This window comes from Notolabrus celidotus, chromosome 15 (genome assembly GCF_009762535.1).
Source record: "Notolabrus celidotus isolate fNotCel1 chromosome 15, fNotCel1.pri, whole genome shotgun sequence".
In the NCBI taxonomy this organism is placed as follows: Eukaryota; Metazoa; Chordata; class Actinopteri; order Labriformes; family Labridae; genus Notolabrus; species Notolabrus celidotus.
In genome coordinates this window covers 14,433,409-14,453,623 of record NC_048286.1, presented here as the reverse complement: position 1 = coordinate 14,453,623, position 20,215 = coordinate 14,433,409, and the positions used below count along the sequence as shown (strand labels likewise).

Sequence of the window (20,215 nt, the reverse complement as noted above, 5' to 3'; positions counted from 1 at the left end):
ATAGGGTTAGGGTTGTGATTAGGGTTAGGGTTAGGGTTGTGATTAGGGTCATGATTAGGGTTGTGATTAGGGTTAGGGTTGTGATTAGGGTTATGATTAGGGTTGTGATTAGGGTCATGATTAGGGTTGTGATTAGGGCTAGGGTTAGGGTTTTGATTAGGGTTATTGATAGGGTTAGGGTTGTGATTAGGGTTATGATTAGGGTTAGGGTTAGGGTTGTGATTAGGGTTAGAGTTAGGGTTATGAATAGCGTTAGGGGTTAGGGTTAGGGTTTTGATTAGGGTTAGGGTCGTGATTAGGGTTAGGGTTATGATTAGAGTTACGGTTATGATTAGGGTTAGGGTTAGGGTAGTGATTTGGGTTAGGGTGACGGTTAGGGTTAGGTTTATTTTTAGGGTTAGGTTTAAGATTAAGGTTAGGATTAGGATTAGGGTTGATATTAGGGTTATGATAAGGGTCAGGGTTTGGGCTAGGGTTATATTTAGGGTTAGGTTTACGATTAGGGTTAGGGTTAGGGTTATGATTAGGGTTAGGGTTATGATTAGGGTTAGAATGTTTTGTTATTTGTTAATGACTATGTTTATCTGTTCATAAGACCTGCATAGCCGGTCTATAAGCATTTTCATTGATCAAGATTAACTTTAAAACAGCATCGGCATCATCCATAAACTTTTCAGAGGAGACTCAAGGATCCCGGGAGAAAGAACATCGTTCTCTGTGCTATCAGTTTAAAAGCAGCAGTGACAAAAACAACAAAGGTGATATGAAGCCTGGAAAGGACGCTACAGTGGCACTTTAACTGCTGTTTCTACTTCATGTCAGCTTGCAAAGATGACTCATTCAACACTTTGACCACGTCAGACGAACAAAGGAACAAACCATATAAATCACTGAAAAAAAGTGAGGGTACAATGATAAGAAGAGACGCAATGTGATTGTGACCTTTATTTTTGTGCCAAACATTTACTGAGGAACAACACATTTCCAAAATGAACTGCACACTCTATGGAAAATCAACCTATAGGCCTGATAAACAGCGACAGAACTGTTCGTGTGAGCAGAGAATTGGTTATGACTTGGCCTGTTCCAGGAGGCCATTTTTGTAGTCGACTCTTGTGCACATTAAAACGTAATCACAGCAGTCCCATTAGCTTTGGTGCTAGGCCTGACCTGAGAGTCGAGGTTGTAGGCCCCTTGCTTTCAATACTTAATGTGCTCCCTAATTAGCTATTACATTTTAGAGAATGGTGTATAAACTGTTGCATGCCAGTAATTGTTCATATGAAATTTAATCAATGCTATGCAAATTAAATGGGACTATTTTCTTATGGGTAATTATAAGATGAGAAATTGTTCCATTATTGCTTACTTGGAAAGCTTCTTGATGAATGTAAAAAAGAAAAGAGAACTCACAGAATAAAGTAAACGTATTCACACACAAAGTGACTAAAGGTATTATCACCCCTGTTTCCAAACAAATTATTTTTCATTACACCAGAACATAATGCACTAAAATGTCTTACCTATTAAACAGACAGCAGTGGAGTTTTGATCTACAGAGTTCCCAGTGTCAAAATACAGTACAGCAAGAGGGCGCTACAACAAACCAAATGCAACTTAAACAGTATGCAGAATCATATGATAACAATACATCTATATAATCACTTTAATATCGAATAGAATTAATATCAACAACATTCAACTCAGCTTTTGGAATACTAAAATATGCATTCAAAGTAAGATGAAGGAAATTTCCAAGTCATTGACAGTAAAGCATGAGGAAAACTTGTGACATCTATCAGTGATGTGCTATTTTCTTTTCACTGTGGAATGTTTTTATTTTTCTATTTTTTTTATTTTTCATACACCATTTTTTTGAGGGGAGGTCAATTTACTTAGCCAGACAACTCACAGAAGTCCTAATGTGATGGGGTCTGCTGGCACTTGAAGGCCATCACTGTCAGGAAAGTTCTGCAAGCAAGTTGTACATTGATTTAGCAGGGTGTACATTATAAGGAGTCCAGTCCGCAACGAAAACTCAGCCAAAATGGCACCTTTTTTCTCACTTGAGGACTGCAGGATAAGGTGCTTAGTTGGACACTTCTCCAGTCCAGGATACAAAAAAAGGCTTTCAAATCCTCAGAGATTCTGATTTGCATTGTTGTCGAATAAAATAAAAAACGTACCATACAAATTTGGAGATCCATCACAAGGCCATCAAATTGATTAATATTCTTTACATCCTTTTTTTTAACATTTCCAAACTTGATCACCTGGGACATCACCTCCAGTGACCAATCATAAGAAGTGAAGCAAAGTCAGGAACACCCAACACATATACAGTATATTCATGCATGTACTCATTGACTCCTCTTTGCCAGAAAACTCCTCAAAAGAAAAGAATTATCAATAACATAGTGTTACTATGAACATCTGGCATTACTCATTTAACTATTATACAATTTGCATCAACAGTGGAAAGAGGAGAGGTCATACAACACCTTATCATACCAAGAAGGATGTCAGCTAGTCATATGCAAAGTGAGAAAACACAATGTGTCAGCACCCTGTAGAAAAAGGTATATTAAAAGGTGCCCTGTAGAAAAAATTATGAACCACTTGGGTCTCTCAATGATTTCTTATCATAGGAAGGTACAAAACATTTCGACTGAAAGTGAAATATCAAGATAAGTAATGACCTAAGTGTCCCATTCATGATTATGCAAGAACATCTTACTCTGAAACTCAAGATGGGAGGATCTATCCTAATTTGCCTTTCAGTGTCTTCTGCTGCTTCCAGCATCAGTAAATCCGCAGACACCGAGAGTGAGTTAAAGCTTCTAAAAAAGCTGCAATAAAAGTCTTGATCTTAGCATGATCATATTTTAACAAATATAGTAGGAACTTTGTTTTTTATACAATTTTTAATCTGCACACTTCTGCAGAAATCCTGACATTGGGATAAAATCTGAATCTCAAAACAGATTTCTGAAACTATGTCCATAGAATACTTTTTACAAGTTTTTTTTTTTGTTTGTTTTTGATATACAAATCAAAAGAAATAAGTCAACAAAATCCAACAACTTGAGACAATCATAACATTATTATCCAATATTATCTATGACGCCTTATTCCATTACAGTTTTGCCATCAAGATTTAATGGAAATAATGCTACATTTGTACTGAAAAGAGTGAAAAAACACATTTCAGCAGGCAGGCGCTGCACCCATTAAGAGTGAATATCAAGTGAATCAGTCATTTCTCTCTGAAATACAGCAAATATGCTTTCAGTGACTCAGGCAGCGGCAGAGCCATTATTTGGTCTCTCAAAATGTTCACTTGCTTGAGGATTTCAATGTCGCCAATGTCTCTGTCCTCTTCTTCTTCCACTTCCTTGTGCTCTTCCTCATTGTGCTCCTCTTCCTCACTTTCCACTGTTTGGGGGATCAGCTGATTACCTACGAAAACATAGGTGTTGATGCGTCGCCGCCGGCAGCGCCTGCGTTTGCGCTTCTGGGGAACTCGTTGCACAGTCCCCTTCCCACTGTCCTCGTTGGCCAGGCTCCTGAGCGTGCGGCGGATGTAGATGCGAGACAGATCCTGAAGGCTGCGGACAGTCACCGGCGCTGAGGACAAAGAGAGATGACACAGTCCTTCAGGGCGGTGGCTACAAAAATAAGAATAATCCATACAACTGCACTGCTCCTTCAACTAGGTCAGCATAAACAAGTTAGGCTGTCCAAGAGAGAAGTGGGTCTCAGTTTTTAAGGGAAACAAAAGATGTGGCTGAATTAGCAGCTGTGAGGCAAGCTTCTCAAGTCGGGGTGAATATTGCTATAGGGAATATCTCATCACATCACTTTGAATGAACTGTCTGACTATAAAATACTGCCTGCTTTATACTTGCTGGCCTGTTTGACATAATAAAACATAACAAAGCTCTTTTGTGGAGGACAGAGGCTGGAAGACTTACGCAGCTGCACGGTGTCAGGCTTCTCTCCATCAGCTCTGCTCTGCTGGACCAAGGGGGCAAAGGACACCGCCAAGATGTTTTTGCTCTCCCATGTGCACTGGCCAGTCCTGGTTATCTGGGTCAGCTGCATAAAGAGACAAAACCTGGAACTCAACACTGAGCACTTATAAATATGAAATAGTGTGTAACATTCAGGAGAAAGGTCTAAGGGTCTCAAGCAGTAAAGTTTCTCCAAAATACATCAATATTTCATTGTGTTTTTTGTTATCTTTGTGAACCTGAATCTTGACTGTGTTTTTCACTCATCATTGTTTAATCTGTTTTGGTTTTTTTTACTCCAGAGCAGAGTCTCATTGGCATGTGTCTCTCTGTTTGATGCATTTCAATCTAAGCAGTACACTGGTACTTTAACTTCTGTGTAATCAGACTATTTGCTTGATCATTGAAATACATTCACGCTTTTGATCATCTTACTGCAGGTGTTCACTAGATTAATTCACTGGGTAACCATAGACATATAAACCCCTGGAGAAGAAGAGCAGCCCTCCTTTACATTTGCATATACATGCTGCTATATCAAACAGCTGCATCAAATATTTACTCCTCTCTACACTTGCCTTACTATGTGAATAAATTACTGCCAACGGCCTCAGTGTGCAAAAAGAAATACCTACATTGGAGTTAATGGTACAGCAAATTCCTAATGATGGAAAAATCTATTTCAACTCATGACTGATTAAATAATTGATTACCTGACAACTACTTTTGCCAATTTAGGCATACATCTTGTGGTTCAGTAAATAATAAAATATGCTGAAAATGCTGTCAAATGTCTTGTTTTAACAGTCTAAAGCTGAAAGTTTCTGGTTCACTTTAATTAAGGAAATAGAAAACCTGTCAGCTGTAACACTAAAGAAGCTGGAGCCATTATGTTTGCCCTAAAGGGTAATTAAATTTTTAATAAAACGGCCAATCAATTTTGTCAATAGGCCTATTAGCTATCCAACCAATCATCTCAGTTATGGTATACAGTGTGACAACCACCCCTACCAGACACATCATGTACATGTCTCCAGGTGCGATGAGCCATTTATGTCACAAATGGCCTTCAGGAAGTGCGTGATATCTGTGTGCTCTGGGCATAGCAAGTAATAATCAGTCCACAGTATGACAGCCATCAAAACACAATTAAAGCACATGGGGCTGACAACTCATCACGCATGTTAATATAAGGAGTATTAATCATGTTGGTGGGAGGGTTAATGGTTCTGGAGTCATTCAAGTGGCACACAGTGGGTCCATTAATCTGAGCAGAGGCTATGGACGGCTTGAGGCCAGATATACGGTACACGCATTCATATACATCACTAATGTACTTTATTCAACATGATAATAATCACTGTCACACAACAAGGTCTTTACGTGATTACTTAGTTTTCTTTCAATATCACCAAAACTGGACATTAACATTTTATTCACTTTAAAATGGTATTTCAATTAAGGGATGTAAATGCTACAGGCTGACCAAGGTTTATATGAAGTCCTCAAGAGATGCTGTTATGTGTTGAGTTCATCTGCATAAACATGAAGAAACATTGAGTATTAACATAAAAACATCTATACATAACATTATATAAGGTTAGCTGGGGCCAAAAAGAATGTTAAGAGAAAACTTTTAATCTTTCTTTCTTCCCATACAAAAACGAGGAAGGAAGGGGAGGTCAAGTGTACAATCCAATCACCCAGGTGAGCTCTGGCCCAACAGGCTCCTTGGCCTTGGTCTGCCTTTCCTGTCCTCTTTTTAACATCTGTGTACAGATTTTTTTTCTAATTTTCTCTATTTTCCCTCTTCTTTTCCCTCATGACAATTGGGGAGAAGGGGCAGGTAGAGCGTACAGCCTTGCCTATACATTTCTTGTCCTGGCTCTGCCTTCCCTGTCTGTTCTAACATCACTCTATATATCTTCCTCTACTTTTTCTCTTTTTTTCCCCCTCTTGGGTATGGTTATGGGATGCTGGAGCTAACTGTTCAGCCTCCCCGAGGTGTCATAAGTTGACAAAACGCCAATAAAGGAAAGTGCCCACTTGATGACCCTGTTGACAACCCATCTAGTTCCATGGTCGATGTGGGAGCCATTAGGAGCCAGGTGGTAAGGTAGGTCGTATCAACACTGTCAATACCTGTATCACATAAAGTGAGCTTTGGTTTGTTGAAGGTGGCAATACTGTTGGGTTTTATATAAACATGCAATATATCTTCTATGGAATAAGTAACAAGTAACTGAAAGTGTAAATTAATTCTAGTGGAGTAAAAAGTACAATATTGCCCACTGAAATGTACTACAAGAGAGATGTAAAGTAGCATAAAATGGAAACACTGTAACTTCAGAAAAATACTCATGTTCAGTACTTGAATACATTGTTTAACCACTGTGACAGAGGCGGTTTCTTCATGTTGCATCTTCACATTTGTGCCAAGCCATGTCTTTGAGGATGCCCAATTACACAGTGTGTCAGCATTTTCAAACCCCTCTCCCCTCCCCTTTCAACAATGTGATGTTTCATGTTTGTCCACTCTGGGGAGTAATTTTTCAAATCCTTTTTTGTTTGTGTTGTTTTGTCGAACACAGACTTGGTGCTGATTAAAGGCCACAGCAAAGAGAAAAAAAGATGTGGGTTTGGGAAATTCTTCGCACTGGTGTTTACAGTACATGGGCTGAGTGGATATGGGCCGGAGCACTTTTATGTTTTTTGATGTAAGAGAGATTATGTGATGAAACAATATTTAATAATTTTTGTAATCATGAGTCATGAGTTCATAGACTGTGTTTGTTCTTACTAATGACTTCTACTGTCTTCAGAAAGCACTGCAGCTTTTTCATTATTTATTTCATCAAACATCACATCATGTTAGTTTGACTGGTTTAGGCATGTAGGTTCATTTAAGCAGATTTTTTAGGATATATATAATAAACTTGGTTTGAAAAAAGATAAATCACATGCAGATACTTTGAGTTCATAATACTTTCAAGACTTGTTTTTAAATATCTTGGTTAAATAACTTCCACAATCCTTACCTTAGTTGCTGGTAAAGGTTCCTGCTGACCATTTTCACAACCAGCCCCTCAGAATAATTCAAATCCCCTCTTACATGCCCACCAGCAAGTCCACACTCACAAATCCACCATTTTAAATAAAACATTTATTTATACAGCCCTGTGTGTGCTCCTTACACGGCTGCTCAAATCCAGGGCCAGTTGCGGCTCAATAATGCATGTGAAAGTTGCATAACCAAACTTGTAGGTCAAAGCTATTCTACCTTGTTTTCCCTCATGTGTTAGCATTTTGAATAGCAATCAAGATGTGTTTGTTTTGTATCTCTCTGGCAGCTTGAAGCACTTACCTGATCCTCTATGGGCATCACCAGAATGCCTCCAATTTTGAGCAGCACTTTCATGTAATTTTCGTGGTCTTTCTGCACTCCTGCGCCGCAATAAATGCGATCGTATTGGTGACTGTCTGTTGAGATTTCAAGGCAATTCCCCACCACAAACACCGGTTCACAGAACTCAAACCTGTGAAAACATAATGAATAGGTTTGTTGGTGCAATACATACAAAAATAGGGGAAAAGATGTTTGTGCCTATGTTGTTAAAATACATTCCGTTTTGTCAATGGAGTGATTTGTCATTTTGGGGAGTAACCTTTGCTTTCTTGCCAAGACAGAGACATTGTAAGATGAGAAGACAGGTGTCACTTTCAAGCACATACTCTAAACTTAGCTTTGCATAGAGACTGGAAAGAGTGGAAAGTTAATCAAAGAGATATAATTAAAAGGTATAACATTTGTTTGATGTACAGGTGTCTGAGGACAGATAATGTTACCTTCAGACAGAGCCAGGCTATCTGTTTCCCCATGTTTCCAGTCTCCATGCCAAGCTAAGCTAACCAAGAGCTGTCTGTAGCTATATATATATAATACAGGTATATACCTTTTCATCCAACTCCAAAATAGACTGAAAATCTAAGTATTTTGTACAATGAAAAATTGCTTTAAATCATATACTTACTTATCAAAGCTTTCACTATTCTTTATGAAATCATCCAGCTTCTCTCGGGCATATTCAACCACGTCTTTATGAAGCTCAACTCCATGGTTCACACCAAAAGGTCCTTAGGAGAAAAAAACAAACAAACCAAAACATAGTTATCATATCATTACCTTTTACTACAACTACAAAATCTAATAGAATATAGAATTGAATAATCATTAAATGCAGTTTTTGATGGTCCCTTGGGCTTCAGATAATTGTAATCGTTATCTCCCATATTTTGTTTTTAATTTGAAAGATAAAACAATTATCTGAGAAATCAGGCAGATCAGGGGAGTTTCAGCAGATTAGTCAGAACAAAATAAATCATTTACTTCTCCTTCTGGAAAGCAAAGGTATGTCAAAGGTTACAGTATACTTACCTATGATAAGACCAACCATTGTGCTCAGGTAGCCGGTTCCACTGCCCAGATTCAGGAAAGAAAGTCCTGGCTGCAATTTGAGGGCCTCCATCACCTCTGAGTATATACACGGAGCAGACAGGTGTATGTTTCCGTGCTTCCATGCCAAGTCTTTGTAGGCACTGTCCCGATAGCCATCCAGGTAGTAGTCACCGCGGTCTATGGCCCGAAAAGCCTGTTCAACTTTCTCTGTGCGAATGTACTGGGCCTCTTTCAGGTTATCAATGAGGTCATCATTGTCCTCCCCAGCGCTCACGGCTCCCCCCATGGTGAAAAGAGAAGGCAAACACAAGGGCAGAACTCTTACTAAGAGTGACTCCTCTTCCTCCTCAGAGTGGCATGGAGATCAGCAGGTGGCTGAAGGGTGCTGGAACTCTTTGAGTGTCAGTTCAGACAACAGTCATGTCCAGGCAGGGAGTACCCTGAAAAAAAATAAAGGAAGCACATTATGGCAACGTGTCAGCAGGGGGACCCAGTGTCCGGTTAAATATACCAACAAAGAGCAGATTGATAAACTGATAGAAGAGAAGGGTCAGTATCTTTAACCACTACTGTATTGTTGTTGTTGTTGTTTTTTAGACATTTCAAAATGAATCTCTCCAGGATTTAACAACGTATGTTTTGTTATGCCTTTACTATGAACTCAATGAGATGCTATTGCAGAATGTAATATTTGTTAATAAACCATGCATTTATCAAAAGGGCATGTTTGGAAGCAAAACAACAAAACAACATGCAGGATTTGTAATTGTATAATCTAATCTATGATTTCATTAAGGCAAACTAAAAATAACTATTTTGCATGAACACAGATTAACCCCCAGCACACTTCCACTATATTGGTTGTTTGTGTTTATTTAATGTACATATATCTTTTTCAGACTAGACATTTTTCAGCAGAAAGAGCATGGTTGTAATTAGTGACCATAATGATGGATACATTCATTTTATTTGTATAACACATGCAGGCGTACAAGCTTAATGGATCAGAGCCATAGCTGAAGTCATTTGTTACACCTGTGATTTTGCTGCAAACACATTACAAACTGTCTGTTGTGAAGAAGATCTCTATTCCTCATGTTTGAGACGTTAAATACAATGAAGTATGAAGATTGCATCACGGTATATCTAACACTGACAAATATCCCAAATATACAGTGTCCTGTGCAGAATATATAATGTGATAGGGCTGAATGGATGAGTTTATTGAATAAGTCAGTGGAGAGAGAATTAATCCACAACTAACAGAAAAATGACAGCAACGCTCCTGGAGTGTTAATGTTTGCAGTTTTAAGGCATCTGACCTATAACTCTATATCTTTTGGTTTATAGACTGTTGGCAGGACAACCCGAAAATTTGAAAATGTCATCCCAAGCCTTAGGAAATTTTATGGATTTTTTTTCAAGCTACTATAAAAGCAAACAGCCAAAATATTTAGAGGGTAAACCAATTAATTACGCTCAATCATTATGTCACAACCTCAACCTGGAGTAAGGCATTGAGGCTGACACTGTGTGTCATAGTGCTTACGTATGTAGACTCAGCTCTGTCCAGAGGAAAGGTTCAAGGTCATGTGATAAATAGCTGACATTAGGAGAGGAGGAAATGAAAAAATGAGAAAAAAAACCCAAGGCAAATTTAATGTTCTAGCACAATATGAATGTTTATCATCCAATGATCTAGTATCTGAATAATCTACATAGACACTGCTGGTTGGTTGGTAATAAATCATTATTGATTAAAAAAACACTAATGTCTAATGCTATCACAAGTCTAATGGTTTATAATATGACTGTTTTTTACTGATCAGCTTCATTGAAACACAAAGATAAGAACCCACAGAGCTCACAAAGAAAAATGCATCTCTGGTTCATTACATTGTTTTGTGTTTCTCAGACTTCTATCCAATATTTGGTTCTGTCTTGTGAGGTTCTGAATATTTCCCCCACTTCATGCCTCAAAGTGGCCTTAGTAAAGTGGCAAATCATTGTTAATTTTATTTGGTATAATGCTGGATATTATCACGTGTGATGGATCAAATCTCTGAGTCCACAAAAGACCAAAAAAACGGTAGAATTAGACATGTCCATTGTGCGAAACCATGCGGTGTCATTAGTGTCAGATTTTGTTCATCTAGAAACACAAAAATATTAAATTTACGGAGAACAAGCTGTAAACTCATGTATTAGTGAAATGATTCTCAAAAAAGTTGCAGGTTTGTTTTCCTTTAATTGACTAAACTTTTATTAAAGTCATGCCTTGAAAAAGGGAACAGTCTGAGAAGGTACAAATATGATTTATTTCTTGTTAAACTGCCCTCCCCTTAGCTTCACACAAAGGCTTTAAGGTGTTATTTGGGGTCACAAGCTGCTACTCCCTATCAGCTTAAGGCCACAGAAGCCAAAAAGGTTGAAACCACAGCCGGGCAGGGTTAATGGAAGAGGTCAATTAAAACATGCACTGACCCCTGCTGCTTTGAACCGCTCTTTCTCTCCAAGTACTGAGCAACACTTTGCTTTGAAGAACCACAGAGTAGCAATAAAGAGGAACTTCCTGACACATGCTGGTCTTTAAACATTTCGCAGATGCTTTGATAACTAAAATACCCCACACTGGCACTGAGTGAATGGGTATCGCTGGAGAGGCTGCCGAGGGAGTCAAGTCTTGAATTCCCTCTGTGCCTCTTCAGCATCTCCACATCTGACTCAGCTAATAAAGATTACATTCAGAGGTGACTTTGTAGTAGGAGGCCCAGAAAGGTAATTTTCCTTCAGCTTTTTCCTCACATGCATACAAAGAATAATTGATTCGCTCACCATCCCTGATTGTACAGCAGTGTCATTCTTATCCTATTTTTCCTCTCTATCCTCTCTGAAACTCACAGTCCTTTGAGCTGCATGCAGTTGAAATAGAAATCTGGGAAAATGGGTCAGGAGAGGTATTCAAAAGCTTTGGCTTTTGGGCACTGCTGGAACAATAATAGGGCCTCAAATAGGGGTCATTATTCAGTAGCACGAAGACAGACAATACTCTTATCTCCTCATTAGTGTTAGTTTGATTCTATGAATTTATAGATTTGATGCACCATTTATTCATCTTAATCTTTGAGTTAATAATAGTTTATATCTGTAGCCTGATATATAGTAGTTTAGTGTGAATGATACCCTGTTAGGCATGTTATCCGTTCTCAATCTGCACAAATGTTAGTCCTGTAAACATACACGGACAGTTAAGTGAAATCAGAGTCAAGCAGCTAGTGGATACTACAGTGAATAGCCACCAAAGCTAATTCTAATGCTAATATGTGATCAGTAGGGTTGCAAAGGGCTGGAACAATTCCAGAAAGTTTCCATGGGAAGTTAAGCTGGGGAATTTTGGAAATATTCCAAATTGAAAACTTTCCATGGGAATTCTGGGAATTAATTGGAATTAACTGGGAATTGAGGGTAATTTAATGGAAAGGTATCGTATCCAAGCATAAACATTTGTGTTGTTATTAGCAGACATCCATCCAAAATAGAAATCATCTGTGCATGTGATGGAGGAATGCACAGTGCATGTAGGGGGTATGGTTTCAATAGCCCAGCAGTAAGCAGTGTGCTATGTGCCTGTGATGAGGAATAGCATAGATATTCAACTGTACTTGCATGAAATCTGGTTGGTTTAGTCAGGATTATGCAAAAATAATTTATTCCCAACTATATTTAAGTTCCCTCTTAAGAGCTATCCTTCAATTTTGTAAATTCCTGGTTAATTCCCGTTTATTCCCATGGAAAGATTCCAACTTTGAAAATTCCTGGAATTTTGCAACCCTAGTGATCAGGGACTTCAAGAGGCTTACATCATGAACTACTGTTTCCAAAAACAATGCAAGTAACAAGTTAGTCAATATCTCTAAGTTTTAGTTCAGAAGCCTTTTATTTCAGTGTTATTTCAGAGGTATTGCTATATGGGATAAAAAGAAGGGGTAAAAGTATACTTTGTGAAGTATCAACTGCAACATTTCGCTAGTCTTGCTTTCAAACTCCTGCTATAAGAAAATGAATAATAAATTAAAAGAAAAACATGTTATTTCAAAATGAAAACTGCATAGTGTGCAAATTTGGGCTTTGGGTAAAAAACATGCAGGTTGTGTCTTTGCAAAAAACTAACTCCATCTGTTTGACTTCTTGTGTCTGTTCTGCATTTTGAAACGGCACAAACTTCTTCCCTACAAACATCAGCCAAATAAAGCAATTCCATTTGAATTATATCATCCAAGAACAGACATGAGTGAGTGAGTGAGTTCATATGTTGTAGTTACTTTGTACAGCAAATGAAATAGAAGCAGGCAGGTTATAAAATGTACTTACATCGTGAAACTAGACCTACAGAGCCAACCATAAAAAAACATACCGCATGGCCTCAGTTGACCCGCCTGTGTTTATAAAAAGAACAACAACATCTCAGGTCATGCCAGGCTGCCATGACCCGGTTAGGGCCATGACTGCCTGGCATGACAACTCTCTGAACTCTCCCATTCGATGAAACATGTAACACAAGATGAAGTCTAATGCTGTAACTCCATACCAGAGGCCTTTCCTCCTTCCACACAGATGTACACACACACTGCTGATCATAACAAAGTGTGAAGCAAGCTGATAATCATCACAGTTATCAGCATTTACACCGTGAATTAAGACAATGTATCGCTGATTTATTGCTCTGTCAGCAAAAGTAATCATATCCACACCTGTTTGGCAAAAAAAAACAAAAACTGAGTAACAGAATGCTATCAGTAGAAAATAATAAAAACAATCTTATTATAAATCTTTAATGTCACAAGTTTCTCATTTAACTACCAGGAGAAAACAGGATTAATATGTGATGTTGTTTTGACAGATGACAGCTTTTTTAATTTGTAATGGGTTACGCCTCAAGTGACAATAGCTATGAAAAATACATTTCTGATAAACAATTTCCATATTTTTCCATTACGACTTGTGAATGTACAAATCCTGCCAGTGCATTTACATTTCTTGAGGCCGACATGTGACTGTTTTGTCCCAGATTCACTGCAGCAAAGATGTGAGCATGTTAACGTCCAGGGATAAGATAGCAGATTAAAGGCTTGTGAAGGTGTAATTAATGAGATCTGCCTTTGTGGGAAACAAATCAGCTACAATTTTCTGTGTGATGTCGAAGGCGTTATTGATACAAAACATATAGTATGCTCTAAAAACACAGGTTAAATTGAAGAGCTTATGTCTTTTCTACCCAGGAACCTGAATGACAGTATGACCCAACAGATATCAGACAGATGATATTACTGGATGATAAAGGCCTGATACGATTCATCACCTTAGTGTTGGTTTTTGAAACTTGCTGATGTGAAAATCCATTTAACAGAACATATATTTCAGGAAACAATGTTAAGGTTGACTGAGAAATAGTGCTTTTATGTAGTTTGTTCAGGAGGTTGTTCTCTGGATTCTCCTTGGTACCTCAATAAGTCAAATCTGTGCACTATCCATATCAAAATGTCTACATAAACTCACAATATTGCCAACAAAATCAGAAATCTGTTCATGTCCATCCTCTGAATCTCGTAAAAACAGTAGATGAGGCACTAAATGTCGTATACACCTGGGTAAACCTATTGCTCTCCACAGTGAGTGAGATGAAACACTGCACAGATATTCAGATTCAAATGTAGTCTTGCTAATGGCCTGGCTCTGGGGATGTTGGCTGGTTGGCTGGTTGGTAGGACAGTCTGTTGGTCCTCATGAATTTCACAAGTGTCTGAGTCCTAATGTAGTGCCACCAGAAGGTCTACTTGTTCAACACTTTATTTCACGGTGAGATACCTGAAACACTAATGATCCACTTCTGTTAAATCTGCTGTGTCCATGCATGGAACGCAGAAGATAAATCATAATGACTTTGGTCACCATATGGCCCCCTTTTGGCACTACTTGTTAATCTGAATAGTTTGATGTAGCATAATATACCTTCATATCTGAAAAGTGGAATATAACACGATTTTGGACCGTGGAGGATACGCCCTTAGAATTGTTAAGACTTACTGAACCCTCCTCTAGTGTCAACCCCAATGCAGACTTTTAAACATGATCTCTCAATACATATTCAACGAGGGCAGATGGTCACTTGAGCGAGTTAAATGCTCCCAACAGGAGATGAGTTACTTTTCCATCATGATCCCTGGCTGTGTTCTCACTTCTGTCAAAAGTTCAAAAGTTCATTTAAAGATCTGATGATTTCTAGTTTAAGATATTTAATCTTATACAGCCAGCTTGTAATTGGGTTTTTAAAGTATAAACAGTAGGTTCTAATACACTTTTACAACCCATTTTTTTCATTCATTCTAATGGGAAATTAGTTGTTTTTTTAACACACTCCATAAACTCAGTTTCTACTTTAAGCTCCTTTTGTTTGTGTTGATTTGGGCGCCCCCTGTAAACAAAGTGGTACATATGATCTCTTGGTATGTATTATTTTGTCCTGGTCATGTATATGTAGTGTTTACAGCAAAACATGTCATCCTGCTGTCTTTTAACAGTGTCCCTCATTTAGATTCATTGCTTGGAAATTGTAAACAAAGACTGTTTAGGCAATTTCAAGCTCCAGAAAGAAGTGTATATAGTGTTGCCGTTAATCTAGTTAGTTATGTTAGAGAGACATCAGAATTCATTTTGTTTCGTTACCAACTTAAAAACTGCTCACAGTAGCTTTAAAGCTGTATTCTGTTAGTTAGTTTGGATAATTTTAGTCGTAGTATCAGAATAAAAGCATTAATAATTCAAGAGTCAAAAAACTTTGCCACCATCTACAGACCCCAAAAAAATAGACAGGCCTTATGCAAACCTCTAAACATGCTCATGCTCAGCAGTAAGTTAAATTAACCCTTTTGATTTGCAAAACAATACAGCTTCCCCTCTCACTGCATCCCCAGGCTGGTCATAAGGATCATCCTACTTAATGAAAGTGTATTCCCCTCTCTGTATTCATGCAAGTTTGACTGGACGCTGCGTTAATTGGCAAAAAACAACCAAGGGATGTGACTGTGGAAGCTAACAGCAAGAAGTGACTCAATGCGAGTGTGTTTCTGTGAAAATAAAATGAAATGATTTAGAAATTCAGTACTTTCTTTTATTTTTCTCCTCTGTTTGGCTCCTATTGTTTTGAATAATAAAAAAAGAGGTCATACAGAGTTGTTATTATCAAGACTCTTTGACTCAGTTTGTGGCACCAAGATGAACCAGCAACTGTAACATCCACTTTGTTGTTCTGATGGTTAATGAGATGGAAAGTATCTCAGGGTTGCCAGGAGTGCCACAGACGTCAATTGTTGTCAACTGTTGTCAATTGTTGTCACCATTTTATTACAGAAGTGGGCATTCAACTACAGATAAAGCCAGGTATATTTGATTAGTAGATTGACTGAGAGTTAATTGGCTCTCTAAGCAGAAACACTCATTCAAATAGTGTCCTAAACATTAGTTCTGTGGTTCCAGCTGCAATAAGACTTAACATTTTGCAGCTTTTCTTTGCAAATGTGATGAAAAAAAAATGTATTATATATATACACTTTGGAAAGATGGAAGGACTAAACAAGACATCTAAAGAAGCCCCCTTGCCGCCGATGAAATTATTACTGTTTTCTTTCTCATTTCATTGACAAAACTATAACTTGAGAAAATGACAGGTAAATTATTCAGTAATTGTCGGTTGCATTCAAAGCGTTTAAGATTCTCTACCATACGGGTGATAATGGTTTAGGCTTTTCATCTGTGAGGATGTGCTTCTTTTCTTTAGCTTGAAAGGGAAAAACAAGCAATGTGAAAACATTTGGTTGTGGTTTAAAGGTTCAGTGTGTAGAATTTAGCGGCATTTAGCAGGACAAACTTGGTAGAAAGGGAATATATCATATATAGGTATGTTTAAACTAGTGTGTGATCACCTGAATGTAAAGAGATTTTTTGTTTTTGTTTATGTAGAATTAACTTTCTATAGGAGAAGGTCCCCTTCCACCTTGCACTATGTTTCTACTGTACCACAAAGTAGACATGCTAGTAACATACATGTTTTTGTATTACATGAGTGACATAAAATGCACTGGTTGGAAGATGAAAAGACGAGGAGAGTGATTGTTGTGTGCAAAATAATTTGAGTTGATAGATGGTTTTGATGGTAAAACCTTGACCGATAGAGGATCATACTTATCATGTATCACAACAACACGAGAGGAGTGAGTAAGGGAGTAATTCAGTCTAGAATATGACCACCATATATTGCTAAATATTCCCATTTCATCCCACTGTACCTTTAATGTCAACATATGAGTTAGAGACCAAATAGAGACAGAGAAGTAAGGTTAGTCATAACTGGCTATAGTAATTAAGCTCCAACAATATGTAGGTTAACTGCTAAGTCAACTACTGAATTAATTGTAGCTTAACTAGAAATCAATTCAGGGAATTGCGTAATTATATGTGGAAAAATAAGTAAACTGATCCTGCCTCAAAACTGTAAAGATCACTAGCTTTTTATCTATACTTCTATGGAAACGCTGTGTTAACAATTTTATGGAATTCAAAAGACTGACCAGTAAATAAAATGAATTCAAAACTGTTTTATCAACATTAAATTAAACATTATTTATACAACTAAATCAAAGACAGTAACAAAGTAAATTTACTTAAGTACTGTACTTTACTTGAGTTTTATTTTTGGGGGGAACTTATTACTTTTATTACTTTTACTCCACTACATTCAGAAGACAATTACTGCACTTTTTACTCTACTACATTTCTATCAATGCTCTAGTTACTCACTACTTTTGCTTTGAAGTCAGCTCATAAATGTCCTTCTCTTTTCTGAAATCTGATCCCATGGTTTAACGTGGAGCAAACACAGAGCAGATTTCATTCAGATCAGTTCATGTAGAGGTGGTAATGATGGCTATAATTTTCCACCTGAGCACCCATGGCCATATCTTCAGTCCGTGTTGGAGGTTTTTGAAATTAAGAATGATATGTATCGTTTGAAATGTTCTCCCTGTTTCCCACTCTGCTCAAAAATACAAAAATTCACAGTCCAACCTGAGAAAGTGTGTTGAGCTACATAACATTTGTTTCATTCCAGGTGAACATTTCAAACTTGTCTGTGCTTGGAGTAACTTAGTTGCTTTTTGTATTCCATGGTATAGTTTTTAGGGATTTCAAGTAATGGTTTATAGATAAACAGAATGTAACTGAATGAACCCCTATGTATTCTTGACTGCATTTATGTTTTGTGAAATCACAACATTTTGAGATTTTTTAAGAAGTACTTTGAATACATAAGTATTTTTGAAAGCAAGTACTCCAGTACTTAACTCAAGTATTCTCCTAACACCTAAACTGTGGAATGAGCTACCCACCCAAGTCAAAATGCCCCCCATCCCTGATACTTTTAAATCACGTCTTTAAACTCATTTTTACTCCTGGGCTTTTAATACAACATAAGAGTTTATGTTGGTCTCTGTTTGTCTTTTAACCCTCCTGTTATGTTTTTTTCTCTGGAACAGCAATAATGTTCCTGGGTCAATTTGACCCAGGGCATATTCAATTATCCAAAAGTGTCAGAACACCAAAAAATCCCAATACACATTTTTTAATCTAATTTTTAACTCCATAACTGACCATTTAAATCAATATTTAGTCCATTGGTGTTCTTTAATTCTCACAGATCCCAGTTCAAGGAAGATAACTCACTCATTTTTCATTAAAATTAATGTTAAAACTGTTTTTAATGTACATTGGAAATCCCTAAATATAAATACAATAGTTTTACATGACATAGATTTTTGCTTTTTTTATTTAAAATTTTGAATTTTCTTGTTTTTATGAAGTGATGATGATAAATTAACACGACACCTCTTCTGTCACATGCTGCCCAGATTTTTATGCTGCATTTAGCTGGTTTGGAAGGCATATATTACCTAAAATAGACTTTAAAAAGGGTCAATTTGACCCACAACATAACAGGAGGGTTAATTTACTGTATTTTAAATTATACCATTATTTATTTCTATTGTTTGTATTTGTTGTGCAGCACTTTGGTAACCTTGATGTTTTTGAAGTGTGCTATATAAATAAAATGGATTGAATTGAAGTAATAATCTGACAGAGCAACTTTCACTTGTATAGAAGTAATATTTGACATGGAGTATCTATACTTTGAATTAAGTAATGAAACTGTGTACTGCTATTGAGACTGTGATATTTTCATTTAGATGTTTATAACTTCCTGCGCACTATAGCTGTACATGCAGCGATGTTCACAGATGTTCCCATATTCCCCGAACTGACACCTGATGAAGCCAATCACCTCTCTTCCTGGTCACGTGCTGCAGTTGCCACACAGACATCCGCCTGTCAGCCAATCAGCAGCCTGGAACACTTTCTTCGCACTGCGTGTGACGATGGAGCAAAACAACAACAGCGTTTTCGTCAAATGTTGCAAAGCTGTTATAAAAATCATGGCTATTTCTTTACCTTGCCCGTCCACGTCTGTGACACATGACATGTCGAGTCCAGTACGCATTCACACCCCAGCTGACACACACTGAAAAAGAGGCCTGTGTGTGTGTTTTCGAGCAGTCATCATTCAGCTTTTGTTCCCACTTGTCGAGTAAAACGCAGTTGCTGCCTGGCCAGCTCTCTGCAGTGCGATTAACCTCAATCTTTAGCAGCGACTGGTTAAACCGGTTTGATACTAAAGGGGTGGTTTTTTTTTAGAAATCCACTAAAAAAAACAACACATGCAATGTTGTTTTTCGGACCCCATTTCGCCCAGAGACACAAATAAATGAGTTTCCTGTGATGCTTTGTAACACTCAGGAAGACGGGAGACAAGGTTCACATTATTCAAGCGTTTGTCACACCAACTGAGAAATCAATATGCATTTGAAAATTCGAGTAAAGTATATAAGTAAGTATCTACTGACAGACATTACCATCAGCCATTTAAGCTCGCTAACGTTAGCTCTGTGGGCCTGAGTGCGCCATCATCTGAACACAGACAAAGCAGGAGGTTAGGTAAGCTCCCTTCTTCATGCTCAGCTAGCAAACACACAACACAGCGGGTCAGTCTGACTGTGTGTAACATCTTTAAAAGATAACATCCCCGCACTCTGCTAACATTACAGACTGCACATCTGAAATTAAATGGTTGTTAACTCAAATGCATTTGGAAATACTCACAAGTCCGTGTCGCATTAACTCACTCCTTGTTTATATGGATGTGTGCACTGCGTCGGTCAGTCAGTGCCAGTCACATAAAGACGATAACAACCTCCTTCGGATGCTAAACCTCGACTAAACTGTGCAAACTAGTTAGTTGTGTGGAAAGGTAAAGTAGTGACTGCGAGCCGCTGGGTCCAAGTGGAAGAAGAAAGAAACAGCTGAGGAGGATGTAAACACAGGTCACGTGACCAAAAATGATGACGATAGAGGGAAGCACTGTTGCTTCTATCTATCTATCTATCTATCTATCTATCTATCTATCTATCTATCTATCTATCTATCTATCTATCTATCTATCTATCTATCTATCTAAAATAAACTTTACTTAAAAAAAAAAATGTTTTGATTACTTTGGCACAACTATTGCAAAGTCACCCACTGAACTTGAGATGACTTTTTAATTATCTACTTATACTACCCTATACTTATAGTATTTTTA

General features: G+C 37.7%; 1 protein-coding gene across 3 annotated transcripts; it reads right to left on the bottom strand.

Moving 5' to 3' along the window:
• Positions 1-927: 927 nt before the first annotated feature.
• pcmtd1 (protein-L-isoaspartate (D-aspartate) O-methyltransferase domain containing 1) lies at positions 928-19,966 on the bottom strand. 3 transcript variants are annotated; one of them, XM_034703735.1, is made up of 7 exons: positions 19,735-19,966; positions 18,860-18,941; positions 8,449-8,909; positions 8,045-8,147; positions 7,378-7,549; positions 3,975-4,098; positions 928-3,627 (listed from the first exon to the last, which is right to left on the bottom strand). In XM_034703735.1, exons 3-7 carry the CDS (start codon positions 8,753-8,755, stop codon positions 3,257-3,259), a joined length of 1,077 nt encoding a protein of 358 aa, XP_034559626.1. In that variant the 5' UTR covers positions 8,756-8,909; positions 18,860-18,941; positions 19,735-19,966; the 3' UTR covers positions 928-3,256. The 3 variants fall into 3 exon arrangements, with proteins under 3 accessions (XP_034559626.1, XP_034559627.1, XP_034559625.1); XM_034703736.1 differs by lacking the exon at positions 19,735-19,966 and adding an exon at positions 19,027-19,247; XM_034703734.1 differs by lacking the exon at positions 18,860-18,941.
• Positions 19,967-20,215: the final 249 nt, after the last annotated feature.

What these genes read in the sequence shown, in the direction of transcription:
- pcmtd1 (XM_034703735.1), bottom strand. Translation starts at nt 8,755, where the DNA reads ATGGGGGGAGCCGTGAGCGCTGGGGAGGACAATGATGACCTCATTGAT. An exon ending in AATGGTTGGTCTTATCATAG is followed by an intron (nt 8,148 to 8,448) that starts GTAAGTATACTG and finishes TTTTCTCCTAAG; the next exon opens with GACCTTTTGGTGTGAACCAT. An exon ending in TGATGCCCATAGAGGATCAG is followed by an intron (nt 4,099 to 7,377) that starts GTAAGTGCTTCA and finishes CTCTTTATGCAG; the next exon opens with CTGACCCAGATAACCAGGAC.